Here is an 18,435-nt window from a genome sequence, read left to right on the forward strand (position 1 = left end):
GTAACTTGCACACTGATGTGCCAGGTGTGTGTGTGTCCAGGTTGATGGAGCCACAGGGTCCCTTAGGTGGCACTTCAGTCTCACTGGGAAAGGTCTGATTTGTGGAAAACCTGGTCTCAGAAGGGACTTGGTAACAGACCACACTGCAAGGCCTCACAGTGGAGGGCACCCGAGGATTTGCACTGAGGGCTTGGCCAGCCACAGCCCAAGACAGGATCAGAGTTTGGTTAACGGGTCCCTGAGCAGCATGGCAGGGACAGAGTAGGAGTCTTAGAAAAGGAATTGAGGCTATTGGAGGCTGAGCAGAGAGGTAACTTCTGCACAGGGCAGACTGACACTCCCTGGCCAGCATCTCTGTGTGGTTTGGGTCAGCAAGCCTTTTTCTCTGTGGGTGTCATTTGGCTCCAGGCTGGGAGGGAAGAGGGCTGCAGGTGAGCTGTCACGGATCTCCAGGGAGCCACAGCCTGTCGGCAGTGCATATGGTGTCTCGGGTGTTCCAAAGTGCACCCAGTGCTCAGGGTGGACGATGCTGCAGGCAGGGCAGGAAGTGGGTGTGGGGCCTCCTGAACAGGAGTTTGAACAGTGACAGGTGAGTGCTTCTTTTTGGCATGAACGTGAGAGCCAATGGGGTGCTAGAGGGTACCCCAGCTCTTTGGAGGCCTGCACCAGGGGTGCAGGACCCATTGAGAGAAGCAGGGAGGTACTGAGCACAGGGACGAAATCTGGACTCGACACTTGTCATGAAGCTGTGACAGTCTGTGGGGGTGATGTGTTTCTCATTCTCTGAGTTTTTAGCCTCACTCTAAGTAGGTTTGGTCAAGAGCTATTTCAGAGAGGTTTCCTAACCTGAGCATCGTTAAGGGTGGTCGGGGTGGTGTGGCCAGTGGCAGCCCATGTGTCCCCCTCGTGTGCCTCTCAGGAAGAAGCCAGAGTCTGTGCCTACTGTGGTGCCACCTCTGGTGCCCAGAGGGCCTTTATCAGCCCTCTGGCACTTGGCAGCACCAGCAGCTTGGAGCGTCTGCCCAGGCCATGCTGCCTCAGCACCTGCAGCACGCAGTCGGACCACAAGGACTCCCAGTGTGTGCTGCCCCGGTACTGTATGCAGCAGGTGGGGCCCTACAGGCCTGGTCACCCATGCCAAGGCCCCTGGCTCACCTGGCCTCCCTCAGGAGGAGGTGTGCCCTAGGAACCTTGCACGTGGGCACACGCCCACCTCATACCACGTGTTCCCCCAGGGCTCCCGGAGCAGTACTACAGTCTCACCTGGTTCCTGAGCCCTGTCCTCGGCCTGCTCTTCACGCCGCTCATCGGCTCGGCCAGCGACCGCTGCACCCTGAGCTGGGGCCGACGCCGGCCCTTCATCCTGGCACTCTGCGTGGGCGTCCTCGTGGGCGTAGCGCTGTTCCTCAACGGCTCTGCCATAGGTGAGTGCTGCTGCGTACCTTGTGCAGACCTGGGACTTCACTCTGGCCCCCTGGCGGTGGCCAGGCCCAGGCGGCTGCTGGAGCCGCCTTGTGGGAAAGCTAGAGGAACCTGCTCACAGGGAAAGGCTTCCTGCCCACCGACCGTTTGTTTTTCATGCGTATCTGACACGACGTCCTGTTTCCAGCTTATTTCAGTAATTATCTCTTCTCTTTTTGTTCTCCTTTTCTCAGAGTTGGTGTTGAAAGAGTCCAGAGCTGGTCTGATACTTGTTTTTTGTTTCAGGCTCTCACGTGCTGTTTTTACTGGTGGTGGTTTTGTTTTTAATCAAAGCAACTATGTGTGGGAAAGTGTGTTTGCCTTGAGGGCATTTGTCAAATGGGGTAGTGAGCTCCCCGCACATCCTGAGGTGGAGGTGCCTGTGCACGCCCAAGGAGAGAGAACCTCGCCTGAGGTCGGGTGCGGGGCCAGGAACCTTGGTGCAGGAGGGCTGCTGACTCAATGGGCCTGGCTGCAGGTAGGGCTGTGGGCTTGGTCCTGCCCACCTCCTGAGCCTAGTGTCCTCCAGCCAGCCCAGGCCTGGTACAAATAACCTGGGGCCGCTTGCCTCCCATACCTGTTGCTGGCTCTGGGCTTAGCCTCCCCTTTCCCATGAGCAGGGAGGTCCTCCGATAGCAGGGTGGCTTTCCTGGGCCATGTCTGGGGTACAGCCCCATCACATATAGCCAAACACAGCCAGCACAGAAGCTCCAGCCCTCAACCTGGGTGCTGTCTCTGTTTGCAGTCTGAGGCCAGTGGGGTGCTTCCTGGCAGAAACCCCGTTTTCTGTGCCCCCTATGGACCAATTTGTCCAGATTTGGCCGAACAGTGCTGTGGGGCCAGTCCTGGGCCCCAGGCTTCAATCCCACCCCATGCCCTCCGATCCTCATACAGGAGGGTGTGCTTTTTTCATGGGAACATGAGGCCCAGTTTGGCTGGTCAGGCATCGGGGACAGGAGGGCAGTTTGATCTCTGGGTCAAGGTAGACCCCTGAGGAGCTTCCTGCAGGCTCACGATGTCTCCATAGGACTGGGACCAGGGTGCGTGGCCACTCGGGTCCCTCTTGGCTGCACCCTCCAGGGCCAGGCTGGTACAGGCAGGAGGCAAAAAGCCCGAGGGGCCCTCTCAGCATGCATCAGAGGTCTTCCAGCCCGTGGGCTGGCCCTGGGGGCTGGCCTTCCGGGGCCACAGGTGGCCTGGGGGCTGGCTTTCGGTATCAGTTCTTGTTGAGAAGGGCAAGGAGATGCTTTTCTCACAGAAGCCGAAATGGCAGTGCTTAGCTGGCACTAGCTGGCACTCCCAGCAGGAGGCCACCCTTAGCAGTGGTGCAGTAAGCCCGGCCTGCTCCCCTTCCTGCTCAAGCACAGGGCCAGGAGCCTTTTGGAAGAATCTCCCCACACGCCACACGGCGGGAAGAAGCAGCTCTTTCCTTTCCCAGGGGTCTGCCAGAGAACGAGGCTCTTGCTCTGGAGAGGTCCCACTGTGCCAGCCGCCTCCCTGCGGGGACCGCTCGCTCCCCAGTCCAACGAGGCAGGTATTGCAGTCTGATCACCCCCCCATTCTCTGTCCAGGTCTGGCCCTTGGTGATGTCCCCACCCGGCAGCCCATCGGCATCGTTCTCACAGTGCTGGGAGTGGTGGTCCTGGATTTCAGCGCTGATGCGACCGAAGGGCCCATCCGTGCCTACCTGCTGGATGTGGTGGACAGCGAGGAACAGGACATGGCCCTCAACATCCATGCCTTCTCTGCTGGTAACGCCTTGCCTGGGGCAGACCGGCCTCCCTCAGTCATCTGCCAGGGTTCCAGGAGGGGGTGGGCCTCTGCTGCCCTGTGTGCAGCCCTAGCAGGATGAAGAGGCAGGAATGGGGACAGAGTGTCAGGCCAGTCCTGCCTGGGGTGACGTACTCACAGGGCAGATGGGCAGGCCCCATGCTGATCTCTGCCCTCCACCAGGCAGTTCCACACGCATCCAGTAGAGGACCCTGAGCCTATGGCCATATCAGATCTGGGAGTAGTTTGCATTTAGTTAATTAAGCAGGGATTTGGGAGACCCTAGTCCTCAGTTGCACAGTCAGGGTCCCCTGTTTTGACCCTCCCTCCCGGCCCCCGCTGCCATCTTGTGCTTCATCCCAGCCCCTGTATCCTGACTCACTCAGGGTGGGCCTGGGGATGGGGGCCACAGTGGTCACTGGCTCACCCCTGCTCTCCCCACCAGGCCTTGGCGGGGCCATTGGCTATGTGCTGGGCGGGCTGGACTGGACGCAGACCTTCCTGGGCAGCTGGTTCCGGACACAGAACCAGGTGCTTTTCTTCTTCGCTGCCATCGTCTTCACGGTGTCAGTAGCCCTGCATGTCTTCAGTATCGAGGAGGAGCAGTACTCCCCACAGCAGGACCGCAGCTCGGAGGAGGCCGCCCTGCCCAGCACCAGGCTCAGTGGCGCCCTGGCCCCCACCCCTGGCCTTGCACAAGACGGCAGCCCCCTGTTCCCAGACGAGGTGCAGTCGGAGCATGAGCTCCCCCTGGACTACCTGGACGTGGACCTGGTGCGCAGTAAGAGTGACTCTGTGCTACACGTGCCGGATGCTGCGCTGGACATGGAGCCTGAGCTGCTCTTCCTGCATGACATCGAGCCCTCCATCTTCCATGACACCTCCTGCCCCAACACCCCCCGGAGCACCAGCCAGGAGCTACTGAAGGCCACACTGCCCCGCCTGTCCACGTTCCTCAGGGAAACGGCCAAGGAGGACGAGACCTTGCTTGATAATCACTTGAATGAAGTTAAAGTCCCAAATGGAAGTGGCTCTCCGCCCAGGGACCCCCTTGGCTACATGAGGGTGGGCATGAAGCCCTCGGCCACATCTGGCTCCATGCGGCGGCGGAGGCATGCATTCCGCAGGCAGGCCTCCAGCACCTTCTCCTACTATGGCAAGGTTGGGTCCCACTGCTACCGCTACCGGCGGGCCAACGCCGTGGTGCTCATCAAGCCGTCCCGCAGCATGAGCGACCTGTACGACCTGCAGCAGAGGCAGCGGCAGCGGTGTCGGCACCGGAACCAGAGCGGGGCCACCACCTCCAGCGGGGACACAGAGAGCGAGGAGGGCGAGAGCGAGACCACCGTGCGCCTGCTGTGGCTGTCCATGCTCAAGATGCCCAAGGAGCTGAAGCGGCTGTGCCTCTGCCACCTGCTCACCTGGTTCTCTGTCATCGCTGAAGCCGTCTTCTACACCGACTTCATGGGCCAGGTCATCTTCAAAGGGGACCCCAAGGTGAGCACCTGGGCAGGCAGCTGGGAGCGTGGGGTGTTGGGGAGGAAGTGTGGCACGCTGAGAAGGAAAATAGGGCCTCTGTCAAGCCTGCCCTCACTGCCCTGTCCACATGGACCAGGCGCTGTGCAAGCCTGAAGCAGGTCACCATGGGGCCCCGAGAGCCGTCATGCCTGCCTGGCACTCCACCAGGAAGACGCACTTTGAGAAGCCCAAGTGAGGCTGTCTTCAGCTGTCTGCTGCCCTCTGCCAAGCTCACCCAACCTGGCAGTTCAGGTGACCATCTGGCGTCACTCATGCCAGCTGTGCTGGTGGTTCTTCCAGCCCCTGTGGTACCAGTGGGGCACACCCTGTGATGTGTTTGCTACCTGGTCAGGAGGGCCTCAGTACTCAACACACACCAGGCCCACATGTCCACTCCTCTTCAGGTCTAACCTGGGGCTTAAAGAGGGCAGGGTCACCCCTGGGTTTCTGAGCTACAGAGTCAGATGTGGCAAGGAGGGACCCGAAACCACTGACCCACTGAAGACTGGACCAGGGAGGGCCCCCTTCTTGCTTGGAGCGCTTCTTACCTCCTATGGACCAGGGAGGGCCCTTCCTTGCTCTGGAGTGTTTCTCACCTCCTGAAATACAGTCAGCCACAGTTGAAATGCAGAATCACCCCTTTGTCCTGAGCACACAGCCTATGCCCCGCTTACCCAGTCTCCTTCTGAACAGGACGCTTCCAACTCAACTGCCTGGCACGCCTACAACGCTGGGGTGAAGATGGGCTGCTGGGGCTTGGTCATTTACGCTGCTACCGGTGCTATTTGCTCAGGTAAGAGGTGTCCAGCTCAGGTAAGCTGTAGCCCTAGAGAGTTCTCAGCAGTCAGATGAGGGGATCCCGTACCTCATAAGGCTCAGGTGTCTGTGGGACACTGACTTCTGTCTGGGCAGGTGAGAAGCTGTGGGAATAGCTGCTGTTGGCTGTGCTAGTAAGGGGTGTCTCTGAGAGCCCTTGGAGGCTGTCTGTGCTGTCCCACAATGCTGTCCATATGGACGGCACCTCTTTCTAGGCTGTCCTGGGTCCTGCCGGTTCCTGCCCAGGGCTCAGCAGGAGGAGCAGGGTCCAGGCTGTCATGAGCATGAGGCCTCTACCTACAGGCACAGCTTTATCCTGATGGATAGGGTGGGGTGACAGGCACCCACCCCAGGAGCAGCATGCTCAGCTCAACCTCTGGGACTAGACATGATCATGGTCAGGGTCCCCTTGCCTACCCATACTGTCTAAACCCTGGGGAACAGGCCAGCTTTACACCAGCCTCGAGTGGACTTGGGTGGCTAAGGTAAATGCCACGAGGTCAGCCAGGCACTGGAGCAGCTGTGACTCAGCTGTTGCCACTGCTCTGGTAGAGGAATTCTCAGGAGCTTGGGAGGCACCTCCTGGAGGAGGTGTCATCTAAGCCACCAGGTCAGGATGGGTGGTGTAAGGCAAGGTCCTGAGACGATGACCTGGGCTGCCCACGTCAGGAGAACAAAGTAGTGCTGGGTCAGGCGAGAGAGGGTTCTGGCAGGTCAGGGAGGCCCAGAGCTGTAGGAAGGGCCAGCTGCTGGCCTTGCTGAGGTGCAGAGCCACCGGGGGCCAGGCAGATCCAAGGGTGCAGATGCATTCAGGAGCAGGCAGTACCTGTACCCCAGACCCCATTTCAGCTGGAGGAAGCCATGTTGGAGGAGACAGGACAGGAGCGATGAGCTCATCCCTGTCCCTGTGGTCCCTCTCTGCAGCCTTGCTACAGAAGTACCTGGACAACTACGACCTGAGCATCAAGGTCATCTACGTGCTGGGGACACTGGGCTTCTCTGCAGGCACAGCTGTGATGGCCATGTTCCCCAATGTCTATGTGGCCATGGTCACCATCAGCACCATGGGCATTGTCTCCATGAGCATCTCCTATTGCCCCTATGCCCTGCTGGGACACTACCATGAAGTCAAGGAGGTACGTCCATCCCCAGGGTGCTGGGGTAGGGGTGGCAAAAAGGAGGCCTAGGGAGCCACACTCCAGCCAAGGACAACCCCATCCCAGACTGTGCTGTCCATCTCCACTCCCAGAAGCCTTCAGCTGCTGCCTGCCCTGGTCAGTCTCTGGCCACAGGGTCCCTCCAGCACTGTAGGCCAGTCCTGCCACGAGGCTTCTGGAAGTGCTCCCTGGAGGGTCACTCCCTGCCCTGCTCGAAAGACCCATCAAGCATAGTCATGTGCCCTAGTACAGAGTTCATCATACACCTGGGCATGGGTGCGGACCATGACTGTCCAGCACTGTACACCTCTGGGGGAAAGGAGGTGCTCGTTTCTCCTACTGAGCCTCAACTGTGCTTACTCCCAGTGTCTTGTACAGTGGTCCAAGCAAAGTGGATTTACTGAGTAGCTGCATAGGTGCATCTGATCCAAGCCAGAATCTCTGGCTTCCTTGCCCTCACTCTGAAGGTGACCGTGATCCTGACCTCTAGCACTGTCCTCTCCCATCTGGCCTCTTTCTTTCACCTCCTTCTTGTGACAAGTGCATTGCCAGCAGCTCTGTGCTCTTAATTCCCGTGCCTTGATGGGCTCTGATACGCCCCCTGCTTGGCACTTGGGTTCTTCCGGTTTGGAGCTGTTTGAGATACTGCAGTAGTGAGCACCCCTCCCTGTGCCTTCACGGTCTTTCATGCCCCATCTGATCCTGTGGCTGGCTTGAGGTGGGGGACAGAGACAGCCGTGTGTCCTCCCGTAGGTGGCTGGGTACTGGCCAGTCATCTTCCTCTCCTGGGACAGGTGCCATATTGGCTTGAGTGAAGCGACTCTGGCTCTTCAGAAGTGTCTTGGCTTCTCCTAACCATTTGTTTTTCATCCACTCTGAGCTTTTGAGTACGCCTTTACCCATATGCATCCGCCTGGGAACGGTTGATAACGTGGCAGAGCCAAGCCCTCCTGTGCACAAATATATGTTATTCTGTTATGAATTCTCATGATTTTCTGCATACAAAACCACATTAGCTGTGTGTAATGAGAGTTTTAGTTCTTCCTTTCTAACCTTGGTATGTTTTCTTTCTTTTCCTTGCCTTCTGGTCACGACTAGTACCTCCAACATGAGGCTGAGTGCAAGTGCTGTCATTGTTTTCTTGTTCAAACTCTAGCCAGGAGTGCTCACGTCTCACTACAGAAGTCAGGGTTTTCTGGAAATTCATCCATTGCATCTGAAATTTCCAATATAATTTACATTAAATTGTTCAGAATATTTCCTTACAATGTAATGCAGTAGCATCGTTACCATTTTTGATATTGTCTGGGAATTAGTGGAGTCTGTTTCCAGGAGCTTTTCGGACCCTCGGTCCTCTGTGGTTCGTGTTCACTTTGTGTCTGTTTCTGCTCTTTACGGGTCTTTTGCTTTCTGTTATTTTTTTTTTATTTAATTTACTATCTTCTAATTTCTTTCTTTGATTAGAGCTGAGTATTTGCACTTAAGGGTACTAATTTCCCTCTACTCACAGCTTGAGCTATACTCTGGGAAGTTGTAATTCATTGAGTTTCAATCACTTAAAAGATTTTCTAATTTTTGTGATGATTTCTGTTTTGAACCATGAATTATTTTGAAGTATGTTGATGAATTTCTGACATATGGCGGATTTTCCAGTTTCTAGTGTAATTCCTCAAGGTCAGAAGACAATCTTACATGACTTCAGCCCCTAAAATTAATTGAGTCCCCCCTTGTGGCCCAGTGTGTCACAAATGTTTATAAACATTCTTTATGCTCTTGGAAAGAAAGTGTGTCCTGTGCTTAGTGCCCTGAGTGTGTTGAGCTCTTCTGTTCCCTTCCGTCCTTTGTCCACTAACTCTGTGAAAGGTACATTGGAACCTCCCTCTGTAGTCATGGTACACACACATCAAGGTTGCTTTGCCTTCCATCAGAATATGTAGTCACTTAGTGTGACCACAAGTGTCTATGCACCAGGGTTCACTTGTATCTTAGGAAACAGATGAAGCCCCATATCCTGTTAGTATGATCTAAGTGTCAGTGCATTCAGAATGCTGTGGGAAGCATTGGCATGGACTCGGAGCCCCTGCCCTCCAGCCTTCACTGGAGACCACCTGAGTGGGCAGAGTCAGCCCTGCTGACCTTCCTTGGGACTAGAGGCTGGGCCCCAGGGAGCCTGTATTCTGATGGATGGGGCTGACAAAGCTGCTTCCTCACCTCTCCCCTCCAGGGAGCAAGAACATCCCCCATCTCCTGTCTGCATGGTGCGGAGTCAGAGCTGGGGTGCGGGAGGCCCAGGTAGGAGCAGCTGCCTGGAAGCTGAGAGGAAGGCAGGGCTGTGTGCAGACCCCTCAGCAGGTCACACCTCTGAAACCCCGGCAGGTCTCCCTTCCCCGGAACCCCTCACTCTGAATTCTCTTCTCTTCTAGTACGTTCACCACAGCCCTGGGAACTCGAAGCGTGGGTTTGGCATCGACTGCGCCATCCTCTCCTGCCAGGTCTACATCTCCCAGATCCTGGTGGCGTCCGCCCTCGGGGGTGTGGTTGATGCCGTGGGAACTGTGCGTGTCATCCCAATGGTGGCCTCTGTGGGCTCTTTCCTGGGCTTCCTGACGGCCACGTTCCTGGTGATCTATCCAGAGGTGTCAGAGGAGGCCAAGGATGAGCAGAAAGTTCTGTCCTCCCCGCCTGCCCTGGAAGGTGAAGGCCGCGGGGGCAGTGAGAAGCCCACTGTCCTGAAGCTGTCTCGGAAGGAGGGCCTGCAGGGGCTGGTGGAGACGGAGTCTATGGTCTGAGCACTCCATTGGCATATTCCGTGCCGGAGACCGTGGGCAGGGGCTGCTGGGCCATGTCCTCACTGGGGCTTCCAGGCCAGCGCAAGCAGAGGTCCTTCTCAGAACAGTCGAAATTCCGTAGTTGTAGGGGTAGGTTTGAGCTCTTTAGGCAAAGATATCACACTAATTACTTTTTCCACAATTAAAAAAAAAATCATTTGAAATCTTTTTTTTTAATTGAAAAAGATCTTTTAATTTCAGCTCTTTTATTCTGCAGGTATATTATTCTGCATGTTTTTAAATTGTAAAACAATATAGCCAATAAGCAATTTAGAAGAAAAGATATTGCATTTCTAAAATTATAATTGAAAATGCAGAAACTCTGACGTCCTTAACATATCTTGTCATACTATGTCAGAAAATCACAGTGCAGCTGGTGACGGGAACGTACACCAGACGTCCCTCACTGGCGCTCAGGTGTGGATGTCCATCGGGTCTTGTCACATTTTGTTGGTGCTCCAGCTGTTGGAGAGTATTTTTCTTTATGAGCATTTTTAAAAGTTTATTTTTCTCCTTCACAACTGTGGTTTTCTTAGAAGAACAGCATCTCATCTCGTCCTCAGAGAGTCTGACGAATCGTGCCTGGGGTGAGCATGGGCTGGGAAACTGCCCGCTCTGGCAGCCACACACCCGAGCTGGGAGGCCCAGTGGTGGCTGCTGGCAGAGCGGCCATGTCAGATCAGCTGGCACCTGTGTGTGTCCGCGTCCAGACCCCGGCATGCCCTCCCAGGCCCGCCACCTGCAGGCTGCTCCCATCGTCAGTCCCAGGGCCCTCTGTCCCCTCTGCCATGTGCTGGGAGCCCTGGCCAGACTACCTCGCGTGTGTGGGTGGTGGCCTTGGCCCACCTGCTGTCGGACTCCCTGCTGGAGCTCATCTGAACTCTCGCGGCTTCTTTGCTGCTCACCCACTCGTCACGAGACGCTCGTCACAGAACGTGGAACCAGTGCAGAGAGAAACAAGTGTCTCTTCCTGGGTCAGCGAGTGTGTTTCTCAAGGCCCCCGGCTCAGCGTGGTATTCCTGGTTTCAGCGAATCAGCAAAACTCAGGCTGTGGGGAAGAACAGTCACCAAATGCTGCGGTGGTTGGAGTGTTTTCAACCACAATCTCTATGGAAAACTCAGCCGTGTCCACTTGTTTGAAACGGTCGGTCTGAGCTCACTGAGGTCAGGAGGAGGAGGGCAGCCCCGCAGTCACCCAGACAGAGCCAGACCTTGTAATGCTCGTGTCGCCACGAGTTGTTTTTTAAATAAAGTACTTTAAAATGCATGAGAATCATGCTGCAATATGATCATTCTAAAGCATATATATACACATATTTATACATATATATATTTCAAGATGAAGCTAAGCAGTTTTTAAATAAATTACTTGAATTTTCTGTGTACTTAAGGAATGGCTGTTTAATGTCCATAGCAGGCCACTGCTCTTACCATGTCTCCTGCCACTGGTGGCACTTTGTAGCTTTTATGTTTTGTGTACAAGAAACAGTTTGGTGCCTGTTTATGAGGTGTGTACTCAGGGCGTAAGGGCGCGTTCCACCAGCTAAGGACAGGCTTCCAGCCCAGATGGTTTCTCTACGTGCCAACTCTTGAGAATGGCCTTGTGAATCTTGTGCTTGGACGGGGAAGGTCTCAACTACTGAAAGCGCCGCTGGCATATCGTTAGCCCTCCCACCAGCCAAGCCCTACCTACTGGGCGCTTTGTCCCTCTCAGGGTGACGGGCACTCCTAGGCTCCTCCTCGGCTGAGCATCCTTGGCGGGGCCCTCCTGTGCAGCCTGATTCTCTTTAGTGCTCAGAGCTTGTAGCAGGTCCTTCCTGAGATCCCGCCTTGGCTGTTGGCTGCCGCTGGTCCTTCCCCACCTAGTGACTAGGAAACGGGGGCCAGAGAAAGCTGGACGGGCAGGGGCTGGTCTGAACCAAGAAGTGGAACAGCCAGGCGCAGCCTGGGGTCTAATCGGAAGCCATGCACTGTGCCCCTGTCACCTGTGCCACCTGAAGCTGGTTCACCTGCAGCTCTGCCTGGCCAAGGTGTGCGGGTGGAGGCTTGGGGCCACCACCTGCCATGTTGGCCCTCTGACCTTGGCCTTGACTGGACTGTGATCTCAATTGACAACCGAAGACGTCTGTGTTCCCACACAGGCCTCATCAGAGCCACTGTGAGATACCAGAAAGGAAGCCAGTGTCCGCTCGTAGGTGACACCAGTTGGCTCACACCTGCTGGAGCTCCAGAGCTGTAGCCCTTTAGATATTTGCGACCAAAGTCTGTTCCTGTGAGTCTGGTCAGTGTACTTAGTTCCTAGGGTCACTGGTGGAGTCAGTTCCGGTTTCCCCTGGTAGGTAGACGTGGGTGACCCAGATCCCTGAACTCTGGGCGTGGGTCTGGTCTGGGCACAGGACCCTTAGGCCCTCCTGTGGGATGAGTTGACTGCAGTCCCACCAGCCTGAGGCTGTGGGCATTGGAGCCTGTGTCTTAAGAGCCAAGGAGAGGGCAGGCTGGCTGGGCCTGCTGCTTCAGAGGACACGCTGGCCTGGCGCTCATGCGCCGTCCACACCTCAGGTCACAGCAGCAGGGGAGAGGTGGGAGTGCCAAGTCCCACAGGCACCCCATCTGTGGCCTCTTAACTTGAAAGACTTGGGCCTACGGGACCCTGGCAGAGCTGAGGACACAGTGTGGAGTGAGCCTGCAGCACCCTCAGGTTTGGGCCGGGCAGGCCCCTGGCTGTGCCCCCGAGTGCTTGCGAGGGTTGCGTGGGGTTTCAGTGGCTGAGCACTGTTGGCTCCCTGGGTAGGGTGGCCTTGGTCTGATTGGTGTTTTTATGTGCTGTAAAGAGCCAACTGAGTATCTTACCTTTTGGCAAGATGGCTCTTACACGTGGGGAAGTTCCCTCTGCAGGAGCGCAGGCTGGTAGGAGGGGAAAGAGGCGTGGGCTGCCCCTGCCAGCCTCCAGCTGGCCCCCTCTGTTGGCAGAAGGGCTCTCACGCGCCCTGGTAGCTATGGAGCTGGCGGTGGGCGTGGTGTTCTCCTTCTCTTAGCCTAATGCAGGGGTCTTAGCTGAGGTGACGTTGCCCACTGGCTTTAGAGCTTTGGGGCCCCAGCAAGGGCCAGGCCTGGGGAAGGCACTGTGTCTAGTCATGTTCCTGGGTGAGGCAGGACAGCTACGCCCTCCGCAGATCGCCAGTAGCTTCCAGCTGGGCTCAGTCTTTCTGCAAGGCTCTGGGTGGGAGAGGCAGCGCAGCAACTGCTCCGATGCCCAGAGCTGAGTCCCCTCCTCCAGCGCCCGTGACCTCTGCGGCCTGTGGTACTGGTCGCACGGCTGAAGAGTACTCTGATTCCCGCTGCTCCCTGGGGGCGTGTGCAGCAGCAAAGCGACTCCTGCGTGGCTGTTGGAGCCAGAACTGGCCAGCCTCAGGAAGGAGGCACCCTGCCTTGTCCCCAGGCTGCTCCATCTCCCTGAGCGTCTGCCTACCTTAGCCACCAAGACCAGGTGTGTGAGTTGCCACCAGAACAGCCTTGTCTGTCTTTGTACATCCATCAAGCCGCTTCTGAGACTTGCGTCCCACTGCCAGCGTCCAGCCTGTGTCCAGCTGGGCCCCACCAGCCTGTCAGGAGTGGCCTGCTTCCAAGAACTCCTGGGCACTGCCCAGCACCACCTGGGAGTGTTGTCTGTTCAGTTCCAGGTGAACTGGTCCTGGCTCAGGTGGTGTGTTGGGCCCAGCCTGGTCACCACCTGAGCACTGGTCACCACCTCACATGAAGCTGGCATCACCATCCTGGCCAGAGCCCCAGCCTGAGCGGCCCCTTGGCCTGCCCATCTTCAGACCTCTAGGAGAGCCTGATGCCCTCCTCTGGTGGCTTCCACTGCCCTCCCTGGAGCTGACGGGGCAGTCACTGTGTGCACTGGACTGAGACTGGATGGTCCGTTTGTCTGAAATGCCTGGTACCAGAGAGACTCCCCAAGCACCTCGGAACAAAGCTATTTGGTTCCATTGTGAACTGGCCACAGGACAACTTTTTAAATCAACTTATTAAGTTGGAACACTGTAATAGCTCTTGCTGATTTTAGCAATGGTTTAAGTGTGTGTTAAACACATGATGTCATGTTTTATGAGAAAAGGGATTATAAAGAAGAGTAATGTCACACATGACTTAGTTTCTTCTCCTGTGTGTGTCTGTTCTCTGCAGAGCCTGGGCTTCCGGTTCTCTGCAGCCACTTGTTGCACGCATGGGGCTGCAGCACTGACCTCCTGCAGAGGTCAGTGCCACCCCTTCCTCCCTTCCTCTGTTCCTCTGAATAGACCTTCCTTCCCTCTGAGCCGCCCATGTGGGTTTCTCTGTCACTTCCCCATGGCTGCCCTCTGCCCTCCTTGGGCCTGAGGAGCAGGGAGGAGGGCTGCTCCCAGGGCTGAAGGTAGGGGTGGGCACAAGGAAGGTCTCCATTTCCCTGAGGCTCCCCCAGCTACAGACCTGGGCCCACCTCTGAGTTCCCCAACCCTGCTTCTGCTGCACTGAGAGCCCCAGCTCCGCAGCCTGGCCGGGCTGTTCCGGTGGAGGAGGGGCTGGGAAGTTGCAGGCTGCCCCCCCGGGTCTGGCTGACCTGCCAACATGGGCATGAGTGGCCACACCAGGAAGGGGCAGTGGGTGGCCCTTGGTGGTCCCTAATGCACGCAGGGTCCTGGGGCAGAAAACACCATCTGGGTCTTATGACATTCCACCCAAGAGGGTTGTCAATGTCACAGCCAGTTGGCAGCAGGGGAAATAGGAGGCTAGTCCCAGCTGGTGGGATTTGAGCCAGAATGCACCCACCTGCTGGCCAGGGGTGAGGCAGGGGCGATGGTGGGGAGTGCAGGCAAGAGCCCCTCAGCAGAGCTGGGTAGGGTGAGGTCACCGAGGGACATGAGGCCAAGTATTGGGAAGGCTGCAGCCCCCGCACCTCATGGGCGAGTTTCTCTGCAGGGAACCCACATGGCAGGACCGAGCCCGGTTGTCCCCAAGACACGGTGTTCCCCCTGCAGCAGGGAGCTGTGGACACATGTGACTGGGGTGACACCGGGAGGGGGCCTCCTCCACAGCACATCTCGCGCCCCAACTTGGGGCCACCTGAGTAGCACACCCAGAGGTCCACGGGTGTGCTACCTGGGCTCAGAGGGGACAAACTGGCCACCGTGGGGCAAGGAGCAGTAAATCATGTAGAAAATGGCACCCAAGCCCCCCCCCCCCGGAGCTGCACAACCTTTACATCTTTGCATGTAAAATAATGTTAAAAAGAAGTTTTTATTTTACAAAAAGCGGACACTCCAGTTCTGCACTGTGCAGCCGTTTGGGCTTGGCTGACGCCCTGCATGACCAGCGCTTAGCACCCCGCACTGCTGGTCAGGGTCTTGTGCTTTAACCACGGTTACTTCACACACAGTAAAACCAGCAGGTATGCAGTCAGCAGTTCTGTGAGTTTTGACAAATGGCACCTGAGAAACTGACGCCCCCCCCACTGCCCAGGACTCCCTGGACTGCAGCCAGTTCACTGCCACCCAGACAGCCATGAACCCAACAGCCCGGTAAGTGCCACCTGTTTTGTGTCTGGCTGCTTTTGCCAGTCAGGTGAGCAGTTCTGTTTTTTCTTTTGATTTCACATTTCTTTTCCTGTGTTCTCTAAAAAAATCTCTGACTGCACTAGGTTGCAAAAACATTCTCCTAGGCTACTTTCTAGAACTTCTCGTTTTACGTTCAGATCTGTGAACCTCCGTGAGTTAAGTTTTGTCATGGAGTTTTCACGTGAGGAGAGGGTTGAGCTGCTCTTCAGCGTGGTCCTCTCTTCGCTGTCCAGCCGGGGCGGCGCTGTGGGCTGAGCAGGTTTCTCACTGAATCGACTTTTCCTTCCTGAAAGTCAGTTGACTGCGGACTGTGCTAGACCCTGCACTCTGTTCTGTGGGTGCAGGCTAAGAGGCAGGGGCTACTGACATTCTGGACCACCCGTCTCCCACCCCCTAAGAGCTAGGAGACTGGCTGATAGGACCCCCCCTCCACCCCGTCAGAGCCAGACCAGCCCTGAGCCCCTGAAGAACCATAGACTCTGGGGAAATGAGGAGCAGGTGCTCCCTGCAGCCTTGCTGTCACTGCTGGGGCCAGGGGGCCCTGACAGATCCCGTGGGGGCCGTGTTCCTCCATGTGGTAAGTGTTCTGAGCACCAGGCACGATAGTGCGTTTGAAAAGCCTGGCAAGCCCTGCCCAGAGCGAGTATTCCACAACAGCCCTGGGAGTGTCCTGCAGCTGCATAACCAGTGACCACCACCTGGGGGACTTCCTAGTTCTGTAGGCCGAAGAGTGAAATCCAGGTGTGGGGGGCTCTAGGGGCTCTGGGGGTGAGCCGTCCTGCCCCTCTAAGCCCCCACGGCTGTGGGCTGGCTTGGCTGCATCTGTATCCTCTGCTCCACCTACGCAGGCCTCTCCCTGTGTGCCCTGTCCCCCCCTCCTCAGGCCAGTTGCCCACATTTGAGATCATCATTTCATCCACAAAGACCCCTTCTCCAAGTCAAGTCAGGATGTGGACATACCTTTGATGTCACTCAACCCTCTGCAGGAGCTTTCTCGGTTTTGTATGTTTTTTTATATTTTCATGCGAGCCCAGCAAGCAGCCCAGGTGGAACCTCTGAGCAGTTCCTGGTGGACCCTGATGGCATCAAGGTGCCCTTTCCACCTCAGCCAGCGCTCAGCAAGGACTGTTTGCATAAGCGCAGCGGCCACTCACTGTAGCCCACTGCCCCTCGACTCCGGTGCTCACCACTCCCTCTTACATAAATGACCACCTCGTAAAAGCCTGTGGTTCTGCACTGGTTGTTTCAAACCCAATCACCATCATACACAATCCTGGAAATTATCACCTGCAGTGAGATAACGTATCTGGTGCTTGGCATGAGTCAAGAGCAAGTTCAAAATGGTCCCACGCTGCCTGGAGACCTCTTCCAGTTGATGATGGCTAAAATCAACTGGACATTAGCAATTACTAAATAAAGAATTTATTATTCACACTGAAGACACCTGGCTACACGTGGCTTGGTATTAAACAGTCATTACTGTATTCCTGACAGACTCTCCCTGGACATTGGCACGTGTTTACAAAGGCAGAGCTCAACCTCTGGCCTCTGCTGTCAGCCCCGCCTTGCAGATGTCGGGAGCGCCCCCGAAACACAGACAAGCAGGGTGCAACCCTGTGCCCTTCTCTGTGCCCCGTTCCAGGACACTGAAAAGCTGGTGGCTATGCAAAACCACACTTAGGGGACATGCTGTCCAGTGATGCAGGCCTTTCAAAACGTAGATCCAGCCACATCTAGGGGCTTGTGTTCACGTGGCACCCGGGTGCTGCCAAAGCATGGCCCTGGTCTGGGGGCCCACAGACACCCTGAGCAGCCCTTGGCGAGCAAGATTAGCATGTGTCCAGCTAAGTCCCAAAAACCTGACAGTGTCCAGGTGACCCCATGGCTGAGCCCATGGACTGGCCACAAGCCACAAGCGTGCCAGTGGACAAATGTTCCCTGTGTCCAGCAACAAGGCCCAAACCTTCTCTACAGAACATTTCAGGAGTGAAATCTCAATTGCAGCATGAAAATATACACAGACCTCCTTGCAAGCGTTGGACTATCTACGGCTCCTCTCGGGTGGTGCAGCCTCACCGGCACGTCAGTCCACAGCATGCGCGGGAGGCCCAGAGTGGCCTGGGAAGGCAGGACCGGTAAGTGGTTTTGCACCCAGGCGGGGCCACGGGCTCCCCACCCAGACCTGCCGAGGTTTGTGGTGAAACAGAGTCTCTGGGTCTCTTCATTATAGAAATTTTACTTAACAAGGAAAGCAGCAGCAGCTTGCCCCAGCTACTCCACCAGTCTGGACAGCAGATCACAGCGCTGCCCCGTCCCTCGGGCAGCCTCAGCCACCTGCTCTGGTGGGACAGCCTGGGCTCCTAAAATCCCCAGAGCCTCCCCAGAACGAGCAGTCATGGAGGCCGCAGCCCTTGGCACTCCTCCACGTGCCCGCCACACCCCCTGTGATGCCCACGTGACTCGTGGAGTGGATGAGGGAGGCGAAGGAGAGGCCAGCCTGGTCGGCTCTGGGCCCAGTGCTGTCCCCTGGGCGTGGGTTCCAGAACTCTGCAGACGGCACAGGACACCTCTGGCAGAGGTGGTGGGAAAGGAGATGTGGCGGCCGGCCTGAGCAAGCACCCACACGGACCGTCCAGAGACGCACAGGGCCGGGGCCCCGTCACTGGCACCCCTGCCCCTCAGACTCCTGCGGAGGGGAAGGCTACAGAAGGCGCTGTCCGCACCCAGGGCGGCCAGCAGGCCCTTGGCCTTCATTCCACCTGCCAGATGGCGATCTTGCCCTCTTCCCCGCCAGACCCGCTCAGCACGTATCTGTCCTCGGCAGAGCACAGGGTCCTCACGGTGTCCGTGTGTGCCACCAGCTCCTTTTCCACGGTCTTCCGCTGTCCATCGATCACGTAGATTTTCCCCTTGAGTTTCCCCTGTGACAGTCCCCTGCCGCCCACCCAGATCTGCAGGGAGAAACGGGAGGCGTGTCAGCCAGGATCCAAGAGCCTCGAGGGCATGGGCATGGCCCAGTCCTGGGTTCTGCCACCCGAAGCTGAGTCCCTCTTGGACAGGCCACCTGATGTACCTACAGGACAGAGCCGGGGGCCACAGCCCTCTGTGGCCTCTGGAGCCCTCTTCTCAGGCCTCCCAGCCCAGGGACCACAGGGACCATGTGACCGTGGTCAGACACACTGTCTGTGGCCTTGACACTTGCTAAGCGCTTACGTGCCCTCACCCTCAACCCACTCAGGCCTGAGGGCAGAGGTCTAGTGAGCGGCTGAAGCCACCCAGAATGCGGTTCTGGGA

At 56.8% G+C, this 18,435-nt stretch overlaps 2 protein-coding genes across 11 annotated transcripts in view; one reads left to right on the forward strand and one right to left on the reverse strand.

Moving 5' to 3' along the window:
- Positions 1-9,664, forward strand: part of Slc45a4 (solute carrier family 45 member 4) — a 68,419-nt gene extending 58,755 nt beyond the window's left edge. For 3 of the 4 annotated variants that reach the window (XM_078016627.1, XM_040293581.2, XM_040293582.2), the window contains exons 3-8: positions 1,236-1,424; positions 3,033-3,212; positions 3,677-4,728; positions 5,443-5,542; positions 6,490-6,701; positions 9,146-9,664. In XM_078016627.1, coding sequence (XP_077872753.1) covers positions 1,236-1,424; positions 3,033-3,212; positions 3,677-4,728; positions 5,443-5,542; positions 6,490-6,701; positions 9,146-9,511 — 2,099 coding nt within the window. In that variant the 3' untranslated portion in view covers positions 9,512-9,664. Of the gene's footprint in view, positions 1-1,235; positions 1,425-3,032; positions 3,213-3,676; positions 4,729-5,442; positions 5,543-6,489; positions 6,702-8,946; positions 9,125-9,145 lie in introns of those variants that run through there. The other variant, XM_078016628.1, reaches the window with a different exon arrangement.
- Positions 9,665-16,547: 6,883 nt separating this feature from the next.
- Dennd3 (DENN domain containing 3) overlaps positions 16,548-18,435 on the reverse strand; it is a 45,743-nt gene continuing 43,855 nt past the window's right edge. For all 7 annotated transcript variants that reach the window (XM_040293585.2, XM_040293583.2, XM_021723882.3 and 4 more), the window contains one exon: positions 16,548-18,092. In XM_040293585.2, the coding sequence (XP_040149519.2) occupies positions 17,892-18,092 (201 nt within the window). In that variant the 3' untranslated portion in view covers positions 16,548-17,891. The remainder of the gene's footprint in view (positions 18,093-18,435) is intronic.

This window comes from Ictidomys tridecemlineatus, chromosome 7 (genome assembly GCF_052094955.1).
Source record: "Ictidomys tridecemlineatus isolate mIctTri1 chromosome 7, mIctTri1.hap1, whole genome shotgun sequence".
Taxonomy (NCBI): Eukaryota; Metazoa; Chordata; class Mammalia; order Rodentia; family Sciuridae; genus Ictidomys; species Ictidomys tridecemlineatus.